The 14,908-nt window shown below is 40.2% G+C and overlaps 1 protein-coding gene across 1 annotated transcript in view; it reads right to left on the bottom strand.

Moving 5' to 3' along the window:
* tenm4 (teneurin transmembrane protein 4) overlaps window positions 1-14,908 on the bottom strand; it is a 160,453-nt gene that overhangs the window by 72,905 nt on the left and 72,640 nt on the right. The window contains 4 exon segments of the mRNA XM_020614720.1: window positions 4,495-4,730; window positions 5,643-5,744; window positions 5,970-6,044; window positions 9,247-9,496. Of these exon segments, the coding sequence (XP_020470376.1) occupies window positions 4,495-4,730; window positions 5,643-5,744; window positions 5,970-6,044; window positions 9,247-9,496 (663 nt within the window).

Genomic DNA, 14,908 nt, shown 5'->3' on the forward strand with positions numbered 1-14,908 from the left:
CACATGATGTGTTACACGAGTGGTAATGAACATGCAGGTCTTTTTAAAGTGTGTTTAGTGTTTTATTTGCTGTTTCACCATAGGTATAAGACATGAGCACGCTCCTCCTGCAATGTGCACACAGGATGTTACATGCTGCACACGCTGTGCTTTCAGTGTAGACACTGTCATTTTTTTATACTTTTGTCCAGTGGTGCTACGACAGATGTCACCTTTTGTTGGTGTAAAGTTAAATTTGCAAACAGGGATATTTAAACTGGACTGTTACACAAACTGTGTGTTCACATATGGATACAAAGTAGTGGTTACTGTAGCATGTGTCCTGTAATGAATATGGTGTTCTGAGAGTGTGTTGTCCAACTCAGTGATAATAAAGAGGATTCTTCTTCTTAATATACAGGAACCAGGACCTGATTCCGCTGTTTGGATCAAGAAGCTTAAAAGCTGGTTTGGAACATTCCTCGTTTTTACTGATATGTTCATTTTCAGTGTATCAAGAAACACATTTTTCATCACTGTGTCTGGGTGGCATTATACAATCAGGGAGCATTTCTTCTGGCGTCCCTGCAGTGATGAATGGTTGTTTAAATAATAATAATAACAAACAAAATTGGAAGGCATATAGGTGAATCTGTAATAGCGGAACTGTTTTTAAATTACTCTGATTTGCCTGGAAAGCTTGAGAAATTGCTCAGTGTAACTTGAACGCCACAGTATCTTACATGAATATTCCACTGTATTTCAACTCTATAGCCTTTCATCACTGTAGAAATGATCAATATGTGGTGAGATGGCCAACATCTCCCTGTCTATTGCAATCAGTCCAGGTTTATATTTCCTGTATACTGACCATTTCCAAACTACAGCCGCCTCCTGCCACTACAGGTCAAAGTTTGCTCGCCAACATGTACAGTAAATACTTTCTTGAGCACATGAACACGAAGGCCAATATGAGATGAATATGTCACCTATGTCCATGCTTTAAGATGCAACCTGATACTAATTCTATATGCTTGCCACAACACACAGCCAGCTGTGCCATGCTGCAGTGACAGAAACATTAACACAGTAAATCTTACTATAATGTAGCAGACCTTGCAGGGGCATAGCTATACATCATGGCATGTGAATAGCGAACACTATAATGCTGGATTAAATTAAAAAAGTGGGAGTTTCACTGAAAGCACAACAAAGGCTTGTTCTTGGTCATTAAAGGATTTAATTGCATTAATAGGCTTTTTGTAGTTGAAAGAGTTTGGTCTTTAAATATACTGCCGATAATATATGTGATTTAACATTCACAATAAAAGCTGTGATGTATTTCCGTAAGCACAAACATATAATTTACAGTAACATCAGTATTGAAAATCTAGATACTACAAATATCATGCTGGGATAATGAAAAGCCAAATGAAACAAAGTGGTACTGGAAGACAAACAAAACCTGTGTTGCAGAGAGGCTTTTTCTGAGTTGGATGGTAAATGCAGTGAAACATCTTCCAGGGCCCATTCTCTGTGTCCTTGGTTAGATACCCATTGTGAGTGGAAGTGAACACAGGAGGATACTGATGACCTTAAAATGAGGAAGTTACAACAAAAGCGCTAATGAGCGAGCGACCACAGAGAAAATAGTGCCATCTTACACCCCCGACCTTTGTGGACTTTAAAATGTGCCCATTTACAAAGCTGTGACATAATAAAACCATGCTGCAAGTCATAACATCTGTCATGAGGCATAATTGGGTTCATTAGACATCTCACCCAGAGTTCCCAATTACAAGCTTCAATAATTAATTGCACTTGAAATTAAATGTATTTTTTCATCAGCCTTTAATTAAATATGAACCTTGTTCTTGATTGGAAATTCTGATCTTAGGGAGAGGGCTGGTCTCCAGCATGTTTACTTGAGCTGCATCGGGAGATGGTGTGGGTTTTGTAGGGTATTATTACACAGAGTGATTAAGCACTATCAGGCTGATTGGGCTCTGGATTTTGGCCAGGGCACAAGCACTACACAGTAGAGATACAGTACATACAGCATCTCTACTTCTACAGCCAAACCTCACTGCTAATACCAGAAACCAGCCAAACCAGAATTTGCTCACACCCACCATCGTTCATTTAAAATGCTGGATATGCTGATAATCACCGTGAGCACCAACCAGCTGATTCCTTTGTTTTTATAATCCAGCGCTGCTCTGAATTTCAAATGAAACCATTTAAATGGCTCTGGTGACAAAGAATGAATAATCAGATTTCAGTTCACTTGGCCTCCAGGAGAAGCAGAAACGATAGCCTTCGTGATTGTTACAACATAATGCATATCTGCAAATGTCCTCGATGACGAATTAATTCATCTCACTGATGAAGGCCGTGCAGAAGGATCTGACTGCTCTTTCAGTGACTTTATGCAAATAAGCTACGACGTTCTCATCATCCCTCAATTTAAAAAACACATTTTTTCTCTGAGTCACAATTCACCGCTGTAACCATTTATATGATAAACACGTATTCACAGCCAGTCAGATGTACTGTATATAACACAACCAATCAATATATTAAATATGCAGCGTGTATCAGCTCCTTATTTGAAATTGTAATAGCCGACCAAGCAGAACTTTCATGAACTGAATCAAAGTATACTGTCAGCTTTTTTCATACGGCTCAACACATCTTTGGGTCTGTCTACTAGCTGAGGCAACAAATACCTGTTTGACATTTCATTTCTAGAATCTTATATTCTTTCTCCCATATGTCCTAAACTCTGCCACTTATTCCTTTACAACATTATCTGTAACCACTAACCCGTTTCTCTGTACCACTGTGTGGTATTGTTCATCATATCCTCATCCCCAACCCAAGCACTAATTTGGTCAACATATGGTGTACTTAACTGTTTCATAACTCCAAACATGTTACTCTATGACCTTAAATGCCCCCAAACCCTTGAACTAGATGAAACCAACCTCACATTTTCACCAGACCTTTTACCTACTCACAATCCCTACTGTTACTGCAGGTGTTAACAGGCGTTCAGACCGAGTCCGGCAAAACTCAGCTCCCTGCTATGTTTTCATGCAAGAGTCCATTTTGGTCAGAGGGCTGAGGGGTTGTCCAGCCCACGAGTTTATGATGTGTTTTGGTTAGCCATGCTGCTAACATACTCTACATTAGCAGGGTTAGGGTTAGGTAACGCTTTCTACCTAACTAACTAATCTAACAAAAATGCATGGTGCATCCTTATGCTATGTTTGTGAGTGTGGCCCAAATTCGAGAGTGAACATCAGTGAATGCTCATGTTAGCAAGGTAAACACTGAGTGATGTCACCATCCAGTGCGGCAAACCAGACCCAACCTTTTCACCGAACACAATCCCCCATAGAAATGAATGGAGAGGGCTGTGTTTTTCACACCTTTGATACTCAGTCTGAACGTGCACTTACTGTTCGTTGCTGTGAATCTAGGAACTCCCTTGTGTCCCTTTATGTTTTAAAGTAGTAATAACAAATATTCTCTTATAAACAAATGTGTATTTTGCTGACAGATTTAACAACAGTGATTCAACCTTCTACTGAGTTAAAATATTGAGAACATTTGTTTTAAAAGCAGGTTTTGGGAAGACCTTTGTGAAGAAATTAAAAAAACACACCTATCACTCACAGAATGTTGAATTTTACATTACTAACAAAGCCAGAGCTTGTTGGAATAAGCAGAAGATGAACTGGGTAGCTGGTAGATGGTTGAACAGAGAGACCAACAGGGAATACAAGTAAGAACAAAGATGTGTGGAACTGATTAACATGTGATCTCTGGGAAATATGAAGAAACTACATCAGAGTGTTACTTCCATGTACTATTGACTTCCCATTTTAGTTTTTCATTTATGTCTTGATCAACTGCTTCTTTTGACCATTTACTAAAGAAATGCTGTGTAAACATTCCTGTATATAGGAAACACAGTCTCCCATTTATAACAGATAAAGAAGAGGCTGTATTATCAGACTGGAATATAAATCCCTTAGGGAATGACAGCAGTCAAAAAGAGCAGAACAGATTTAATAGCATAACTCATATGCTGATAGTTCTTACCCAGCTGGGACCTAGATATGCTGGTCAGGGAATCTGAAATCAAATAAGATGAATATTCTAAATGTGCAGTCTTCTTTTGTGTGTTAGCCAGTGTCTTTTTAATTCATTTCCTGTCTGACCTATTCACAAGAGCAAGAAACTGGATCGCCATTCTCTGCAGATTCAGGCAACCCAGTCTATGAATGATAATGTTTATTTTGGACGAGCTGTGCGAACCAGGAGTCAGTCTATGAGCCCCTATATATCAGGCACTGAGTGCAGTTTGAACCCGATTAAAACACATGACTGAGGGAACACAATAGAGCATGGACTCATCCTGTCTCTGCAGTTAAGAGAGGGATGGGGCTGGGGGTGGATAGGTACAGGTGCCCATCCTGGTGTGTAGGAGCATCAGAGGTGACTCACCAATGAAGTAGGCCAACAGAAACAGCAGCGTTACTGAGATGAGAATGGCACTGAGCGCAGCACACTTCCAGTTGCAGTGTTTATAGGGTTTCTTCAGGCTGAAGGCAGGTCGAGAAAATGTGTTTCGAGGCAGAGGGCGCGGGGGAGGTGAGTACACTGTGCTGGAGGTCAAAGGGTATCCTGGTGATGTTGTGCAATACATTGGTGATGTTCCACCGGGTTTGAACAGGAAGTGCCTGGAAAAAAAAGAGACACTTTCTTCTTAGTCTTAACAAAAACACTTATTTCTCAGGGATGTCTGCCATCATAATATTGTACTCTTAGTTACTGTCCATCCAGTCAGTCAGTGCAGTCCCTTCCAGTGTTTCCAAACACATTCAGTACTATACTCATGCTTCTCTTAGATTAGTGACTAAAGCGTATCAGGTTTTTGATTGTGAATCAATATTATACCTAATTTGCAGGACTAGTGATCACAGCTGGCTCATGTTTATGTATTCATGGCAGCGTGATGAAGAGTAATTCCCTGTAACTGTGTGTCCAGGCTGTCCAGGGGAAACATACACTATATAAAGTTGCAGCACTGAGTTCAGCAGATTTATTCGCCCTTGAAGAACATGGCTGGCTATCTCAGGAAACGTGTAGCGCTGTGTGCTCAAGAGCCGTATGATCAGCCCATCAGACAGTCAGTGGCAGCAACACTGTTGTCAAGGCCGTTTTACTGACAAGTTTACAAGAAGCTCCAGAGTGACAGTGACATGAATGTGATTGAATGTCACATTACAATGTATGATGTGGAACGTCACTGAGACTATATTTTATATATAAATATCAGGGCAAACCTCTGACATATCCTACTTTGTTGACAAGGGACAACATGGGCGACTGTGTTTCATAAAGCGGCCATGTGTAACATTAATCAAACACAATAAAACCCAACAATGTGACTTAATGCAAATTGTTAGTTGTATTAAAAGGAATGGGATAAATACAGCTAAGATTAAAGCATTAAAGGAGACACACACTGATGATTGACAGCATTTCAAAACAAAGGATGCTTGATGGAAAAATAGCGCAGGCATCAATTGTTTTCATGGCAAAACATATTCTGACAGTAGCGTGAGCCAGATAGCAAACATGCAACATACCCATCGTTGTACGGGGCATCATGGCGTGCTGATGATGCCAGAATGTCCATCTCAATGAGGTTGTCCTGTAAAGTCTCTAGGAATGTCTGCTTTGCTATGTTTCTACACACAGGTGGAAAGATGGATATGAAGCTAGTGTGAGACTTGCGTGCAAGAAACACAGAAATGCCAATACAGCACCTGTTCACCGAGAACAACAACTGACAAATGGAGACCAAGACGCACAGTGTGGCACAAAGAAACCAAGGCCCTTGTGGAACTATTTCGACAAAGGTGTGAGACAAATAACATCTTGCTGTCGTTCCCCTCACTTGGGCACTGCCATACCTTGTTTTGTACGAGCCCTGCCCTTCTCTGCAAGCGTCTTGCTCTTCTCTGATAAACATTAGAGTATTCTGGCTCCTTTAAGGTTGTGATTGAAAGAAAACAATGCATCACTTACAAATAAAAACCTTGAGGTTTTTAACACTTATTTCAGATGAAACACTTTTAAAATCTTAATTTCATTTTTAATCACAGATTAACTTTTCATTGAAGTTTCATATTTTTCACAATAGATAGTATTCTTAAGAACTATGCTTTTCATTTAATGGATGCAGCAAACATATCTTCAGCTCACTTCAAAGTTTCTAGAAACACGTGTCTCATCTCCCCCATAATACTCCCCCCATTAGGACTGTGTTCCATAAGGAAATACTGATGCAATGCAAAAGAGCAATGAACTGTCCACATGCAATGGGTAGGCTGAACATGTTCAGTGGTACAAGAGAAAAGCGTTTTTGATCCCCCCTCCCCCGCCCCCGCCCGTTTGAGGCCAGTAGTGAGCAGTAGTCTGTCTGTGGCTTCCCAAGCTTGTATTCTGGGGGAAAATGCAACTTTTAATGAAGAGAGAGCTGTTTGACAGAAAATCTAAATAAAATAGTGAGGTTGGATAGAGTCAGCCAACCTTTGGCATCTTTCCAGGACAAGACCTACTCGTACAGATTTTATTAGGGCTTTTACACATGATGAGAGAGGGCGACTGTAATACTATTTAGTTTGAACCTTTGTTAAAATGGTTGAAAATGAGAAATACTGTACATTGGCCTGTATGAAGAGAACCATTCATCAGCTATGGTGGTCATATCACACCTAGAGTGGGGAGGTTGTTGAATTTGTTCAATAAATAATTTCAAACTTGTCCTCATGACCAGTTTTTACTCCTTTTATACAGGTTTTTCACTGAATGTAGACACATTTATGCTCTTCCTGACAGTATAACTATAGAAGCAAACAGATTCACAGAATCAACCAACTGCTGCACTGACTCCTCCGTACCCAGTATTACACAGGTGGTCATAATGTTGTGGCTGATTGGTGTATGTGTCTTGGGGTCTTGTTCACAAGATTGACAGACGGACTGGAATGGCATCAGAGGCAATGCTGGTGTTGGGCCGAATGACTGTGGTGAAGAGGGAGCTGAGCCGATTACCTGTCAATCTATGCTCCAACACCTCATCATATGGTCAAGAGCTTTGGCTAGTAAGGAGCTCAGATGTCCAGAGACAGTTCAGAGCTGTTGCTCCTTTGCGTTAAAAGGAGCCAGTTGAAGTGGTTCAGACATCTGCTCAGAATCCCTCATGGGCACCTTCCTCTGGGCATGCCGACTGGTAGGACACCCCAGGGTGGACCCACAGCACACTGAAGAGATCATATACAGTATCTCATCTTGCCTGGGAACACTTGAGAATCCCACAGGAGGAGTTGGAAAATTTTGCTAGGGAAAAATATGTCTGGACTACCTCGCTTTGCCTGCTGCCACCTCGACCTGACTCTGAATAAGAGTCATGAAATGGAATGATGAAACTGACATTTAATATTTCAGGGTTTGTGTGGATATTCCTAATGGCTTCAGTTTCATTACTGCAGCTTCAGTAGTCGATCTTTTTTCAAGGCAATAGGTCATAAAGACTACATATGTGGTTTGAGCGGAACTCTTGCCTGTTGCAGATCCACTTTACTCACCACCTGTTTTCTGCTCCACAGGGAATACTGTTGCAGGATTAACTTTGGAGCTGGATGACACGTAATCATTCATTATAGCACTAACTGTCCTTTTAACAGCTCAAATTGATGCATTTTCCTGTTGACTGAACTGCCTCACGAAAAATGAAAGAAGAGACAGCAAGTCTGTTCATGGCTGGTTGTTTAGCTGCACCAAATAAACTGGCAGCAATTCTCTTTTCAGTTTCATTTATGGCAACACAATATATACACTACAGAGCTGTGGCCTCTAAGGTGCGTTGAGAACAGCCCAGGTGATTAACATTTCACATTTTGTTGTCAAACAAATCAAAACAGAAGAAGAAAGCATGGAATATCAAAATCATCATACTAAAAACTGTTATGTATGTAGTTATTCCACAGCTAATTACGTGACAATTCACAGTTGCCAGTTGTCATAGTTACAGTCGGTTGCTTTCGGGAGTTTATCAACAACTCAGCAGTCAGAAAAACAGCAACCTTCAGAGCAAAAAATGTCACAATTTGACATAGCAAACAGAGCTCAGCGAAACGCTGAGACATCACAGCCCTCGACACACTCTGACACGCCTGAAACTGAGGCAACCAACAAAACTTACAGATTGGATGCTACTCAGCTAACAGCTTAACAGACAGATTTATGCTTCTTGTGGATATCCATCATTGTCCAATTGCTCATTCAGTGTGGTATTGTGTGTTCCCAACATCACAAATGACAAGAAACTGCCTGTCAGTGGCTGGATCTGCGGGTTGTCCTCTCTTATCCCACAGCAAAGAGTATGTGCAACAGCAGGATCGCAAGTCCTCTTAAAATGCCTTTATGTCCTTGATACGGATGCCTTGAAGAAAGATCCTAATAATTAAATCACCTGAATAAAGATAAATGTATTTTTTATATAAAATAAACTTCATTCAAAATTAAGGTTCCACAAGGGATTTTTGGTTACGTTTGCTCAGCAGGTGACCTGGTTTTGTTCAGGGAGTTTCTCTACTGCTAGCAGAGTATTATCATTAGGAGTGTTGTGATAATTCTGCCTCGCTATTCTTGATTTCTTACCATCTTGCAATAAGCCCAGCCAAAGAAATACCAACAGATATTCCCCCTGTTACAATAACACTTGACAGATCTACTTCTCACAAGGGCCTCCTATTGAGAAATGTGCTTGAGAACTGCATACTGATTAATACGAAATAAATAAACCTCTGGGTTGAAGTGGAGAAGCTATGAAGCCTGCTCACGGGAGCTTGAATGTAATTTTGCAAGAACTGTTTCATCTCCAACATGATTATAATTACTCTGCTGTTTAAACTCAGTAGCTTTCACTGTTAGAACTGCTGACATTATATGAAGACCCAAAAGCAGCACTTTTCTCTTGTATGCCACAAAATGATGTTCAACACAAATGTAGGCCTTTGCCCCTAGCAGGATGTCTTCCATTTTATTGCTTTGCTCCTCATTAGCACTGTGATGATTTAGTATGGAGCGCATAGTATGAAAAGCTGTGTTCAGTGGCATCAGCTCAAGTTCAGTCTTACAGAGGTCAACATCTGTACACTGTCAGGCAGACAGATTACACAGTACCTTGTTTCCAGGGGGATGTTGCTGTTGAGTAGCCAATTGTCTTGTGCGCTGCCAGAATCTTGACCACTGGCCGGACCCTCAGGAGGAATGGAGCTGTCTGTGGGCGCGGGACTTGGGTTGCTCCGTGGAGTGTAGTTGCTCCTGTTCAAGGAGTTAATGGAGGCCGCATGGTGCTGATGATTGGGCGAGTGCGAGTGGGAGAGTGGCAGAGGAGGCGTTCGCAGCCGAGAGTGGTTTTGAAAGGCTCCGTCTGAAAGGAATGTAATATACATGTTACATAAGTATTAAAAGAATAACAATTCTACTTATTTAACAACTAGTTTGTGGCATTTTTGAATATTTATTTTTGGAGGCCAACACAAAACAAAATTCAGAACTACTGCTGATCCACTGAGGATGCACATTTCAAAAGGTGTGTTTTGTGAGTGCTAGGAGGTTAAGAAAAATTTGCTGCTTATTCGGTGGTGCTATTTTAATTGACTGAGATTGATGAACGATTAGCCACAGTCTCACCAGCAGCATGTAATTTAACATCTAAACACCTAAAGACACTTTCACTGAAGAGCCCTTACATAAACCACTCTTAAAAAAGTCCTTCTCCTGCTCATTACTTCTCCAACTGGCCTTTATCAGAGTGTGCTCCCTGCCTCCCACAGAGACCTGCGGCAATGCACTCTGACCAGACACTGGCTCCTGGGTAAACACACAAGCTGGGCTCTTCTTGAAACTGACCGATTCTTCAGGCTTTTTTCAACATGCGTGTGGTCAGGGACGTTTGAGCCTGTGTAGTTTTTTAAACAGTAGCCTAGTTTCACCACAGCCACAAATCAGTGGAAGCAATTTTATGACAACATTAGCTATAGTAAGTCTGCCATTATCAGCCATAGTATATGTTATCAGATATGAAGTGGTCAACCTTGTCTGAAGAGGTTTTAACAGCCAAAATTTCTCTTTCTTTTTCTTTTTTAGGTTTTTACTCAACTGTGTTGTCATTTTCCATCAGAGGATTTGAAACCATTAGATATGAAGTCCAGAAGAACATATTGTACCCAGTGGGCCGATATGCACGATTTGATACTCTCTGCACTGCACAAGATAGAAGACCAATGTCCCTGTGCACTGTGTATCCATTTATTTCCACATCTGCTAAGCCATTCATCAATCAGTAACCGGGCTTTACACGGCACGAAAGAGTGGCTGCACTTTATAGCAGCACGGATTTTTATTCCGCAGATATCCACAACACTAAATCGCCAGGTTATAGCAGTGATAATGGAAAACAGAGAAACAGAATGTTTATTTTCTATAACCAGCTCTATCATTAAAATACCTATTCACCTAAGTCAAGAAGCTTAGAGCCATTTTAGAGTTTTGGGGGTCAGAACCCTGAAGCTGCCATATCAGCATGTGTCAGTTAAGGAGGATTAATAAATATATTTTTGAGGTGCATAATTTGGCAGTGCTGAGAATGAAGAAGCATTCCAGTGGAAAGAGAGACCACTGTGTTCACAGGCAATGTGCTAACGAATGGCTCAGCAAGGAAAAAACAAGACAAAGTCCTGTTTTGTAATCCTCAAGCACCTGCTCAAGTCCCTTCCTTCTGTGCTTTACAGGAACACAATTTTGACAATTTTACACATACTCAGAGTTCTACTCTGTGCATATTATTAGTCATCGATAAGAGAAAACTCATTTTGACTCGACTTTGAACCTGGCCAACTGCCACACAGTCCACGCATTTTATAGGATGAAGCACTGACAGAAATCATTTCATTTCTTTTTCATTTTGGAGAAAGTGCTTTATCATTCATCTGTCACACTGACGGATGGCTCCAAACTGAGCACGGTTTTGCACAATGCTGTGTCATACTTAGCTGAGACACAGATAGAGATACTGTCGCGATGAACAATTAACCACACAGTTGTTGATGACCTCCCTCCTGCTCAGTAATGTACCTGGTCCCTTAAGCCATTACTAAATGCTAATCTGATACAGAAACAGTAAGACATACACAAAGAAATATATCACAGCTGGATTGCATGTAGGGCTCCAGAAACAAATACTTTGTCTTATGACAATCAAGCAAATGGGGCAACAAGTAATTATTTTTTAACACTCTGTAGCACTTTTTTTTTTCTGAAAATCAAATTTACAATACTTTTTAAAAGTCATCCTAGGGAATTTCCACAGAAATGTATCAAAATTAGGGATGTAACAATAATAAAAAATGAAGGAAAGAGATGAAAAATGCCCTTTACTAAAAATAAGTCAGTATGTTTTTGTATAATGTATATAAAATATAATGCAGCCATCAGCAGCAGACCTTTTATGAGATAAAATAATTTGTTATTGCAGCAGCTGTATTTTGTAAATAAACCAAGTCACACTCAGTGAAACACCAGTGTTTTAGTACTCCCTTGGTAGATTTAAATTTCTCTGTTTGGTGGCTGTGACCACTGGTGGTCAGGTTCTCAGTAGGCTACTAGTCCAGTTGAAGTGGGTATCCCACACTTCACGACCACCGGGGGCAGTACTGAGGAAACTGCTGCTTGGCGGACCAGAATGAGGAGAAGAGGATGCCAAACTAAGACAAGCCACATAATGGTGAAATTTGTGTTTTGCTAAAGGTGTTCTGGGGCGGCTTAGCGGAACGATGGTTCGCGCTGTTGCCTCCTAGCAAGAAAGTTCCAGGTTCAATCCCAGGGCCTTTCTGTGCTGAGTTTGCACGTTCTCCCTGTGCCTGCATGGGTTCTCTCCACGTACTCTGGCTTCCTCCCAGGGTCCAAAGACATGCAGCTTAGGTGCACTGGTGACTCTAAATTGCCCCTAGTGTGGCCGTTTGTTTGCATGTTGGCCCTGTGATAGACTGGCGTCCTGTCCAGGGTGGACCCTACCTCTCACCCAATGGAGCTTCCACTATATACAAAATAACCATGTGTACAATAGATACCGTCACAGTCCAAGGACACTGAGACATTTTTCTATTGCAAAATTACAAATATTGTTACATCCTTAATCGATATGTATCAATATACCATAAGCTTTACACAATGTTATTTACTGCAAGTCAGCTACATGGCCTTACATTATACTGTTAGGTATTCCTGTTACTTTGTCCACTAACTGCAGGAAATTAAAATGTTTTCTTTTATTAGTTATAGTACTATTGTTTTACATCAATACCTGGAGTACCAATGCTTTAAATTTCATCAGTAGCTGTGCAGGATTCTACAGTATGTAAAATTATTTTGTACATGTAGTTTCCTCCAAATGCTTTACAGTCTACACAGAGGTGCTGTTAAACTCACTTACTTTACTTGCCTAATTATCTGCATATAAACCATCACCATTATGATACACAGCTGAATACATGCTACAGAAACCGTACTAGATAAGCACTGCACCGTGATTTGAATTCACCACCTGACTGTGTGCATGCTTACCCTTGTGCAGCCAATAACCCTTCAACATCCAGGTGGCCACTGTTATTTTTGGGGAGATAAACAGAAGGACGAGGAACAAGACTTTTTATGAGACAAAGTGCAGGGCAACATGACCCCCACAGATGTGGTGATTCAGCAACAATTATTCACTACTATCCAAAGGACAGAAAAAAATTAATGGTTTTCTATTGACCTGCTTTACACAACAGAACTGGCAAGAAAAGGAGATTCATTTGTTATCAGAGAAACAGAGAAGGAGGGCTTTACTACAATGGCCAAACTTTCACATGGCATTCAAAACAGAAGCCTCAAGATATCCATTCAGTCTGGGAATGTGGGGTTTCATTTTTCTTTCTAACATCTATATGCACTGGTTGAAGTCTCCTGATGCTATTCTAGACAAGTAATTAAGACAAACCAACTTTATTAGCTAGACTTCCCATCCTGCCCTTAGAGACAATAGGAATGTCTGGTGAGATGTTGTAATTGCTGGGAGACAGCTGTCCAACTTGTGACGAATCAAATAGCTATAGTATAAAATCAAAAGTAAAGGTAACTTTCCAGAGGTTTCATACAAAATAACACCACAATAAACAGGGTAGTTTTAACACCTTAATATATTTCAATCGGTACAAAACTAGCTTTTGGATTAAGGAACAAGTTTTTATTTTTTTACCTTAGGTTTTGAAATAGATGATTTTAAGATGTATTTTTTAATTTCTCTGAGATTTTTGACCATGTTCACTATTTACCTGTGAATTACTAACTTACTTAAACAAAAAAATAAAATCTGTCCCATATGATTGCTTGTCGTTGTGCATGTTTCGCTGATGATCCAGCTTTAGTTGTCTCTGACTGCTTTCTATTTCTAAAAGGATTTTGAATTTATAAGCAGATTGCAGTGTGGCTGTTGGGAATACATTTCCCTTATTGGTAAAGGTGTGTAATAAACCTAGTCAACAGTATTTCTTTTGTTTTGCTAAATAGAGCTATTCCAACTAAAATGCACAATTTAAAATAATGACAGCTAAACTATGCTCAAGCTTTAATATGAGAGCAACTTTACTTGTGTCAGCAAATTCAATGTACACACAGAAAACTACTTATGTTGCTAGAGAGATGAGTAAGTGACTGCATTTTGGCAAAAGAAGCACGCTAACAGTGACTCTTAATAATGACTCGTAATAAAGCCTCTCCTACACTGAGGAGTACTCTTGCAAATGCCACCCTCCACATCAACTAAGTCCCACCTGAGAGTAGTCATGGAAACAGTCTAGTAAACTGTAGTGCAGAGGTAATTCTATATGCAAAATAATAATAATAATAATAAAATCAACCTTAATTTAACTGAATACATATTTCACTAGAAATTTTGCTACCATATGGTAGCTCTGGAATATGTAGTTTTTACTGTTGGAACAATCAATTTGAGCTATGTCAACATTTCTGCATGCTGCTCAAAAAACAAATATCTATTTGTAAACCACAGAAACAATACATTTGCACTTTTGGAATAGTTTTTAATGTCAAAATTAAATCATTAATACATTTGTAGAAAGTCTAATGAGAAGCAATATCAAAAACATTCAGAATAATTACTCTATACTGGTTGACAGCTACAAATGAAAAATATTTTAGAGATATAGGTTTGCCACATTTGGCCAGGTATGGGGTGAAACAGTGGTGCACTGTCACCTCACAGCAAGTGGGGTCCTAGTTTGAAATTCGTGGCTGACCAGGATCTTTGCATGTGTCAGCCCTGTGATAGACCTGCCCAGGTGATAGATCTGTGCACGGCCTCTCACCCAGTGTCAGCTGGAGTTGGCTCCAGTGACCTTCCACAGGATAAGCAGGATAGATAATGGATGAATGGTTACATATAGAGCAGGATCTTACTTAATTTGCCACTGGGTGCAGTGTCCAGGGGAAAAGGGCTATTCCCGACTAAGGACAGTGGATAAAATCCACAACACTGATGGTCACACCTGATGAAATAAAGTCATGTGACATGGTCTGGACACCAGATCAACGCACTGAAGTGTGAGCCTTTCGATGCAGAATTAATCAAAAGCTATCCAGCGCCCAGATAAATCATTAAATCTTGCTTACTGCTTCAGCCCCTGTGGCTAATCATAGTAGCTAAATTTCCAGTTGAGTGCCATTTGTCTATAAAAATATAAACATAATTTGTCATGAAAGCAGTGAAGCTGCACTCTTT

The sequence above is a fragment of the Monopterus albus genome, unplaced genomic scaffold, assembly GCF_001952655.1.
Source record: "Monopterus albus unplaced genomic scaffold, M_albus_1.0 scaffold150.1, whole genome shotgun sequence".
NCBI lineage: Eukaryota > Metazoa > Chordata > Actinopteri > Synbranchiformes > Synbranchidae > Monopterus > Monopterus albus.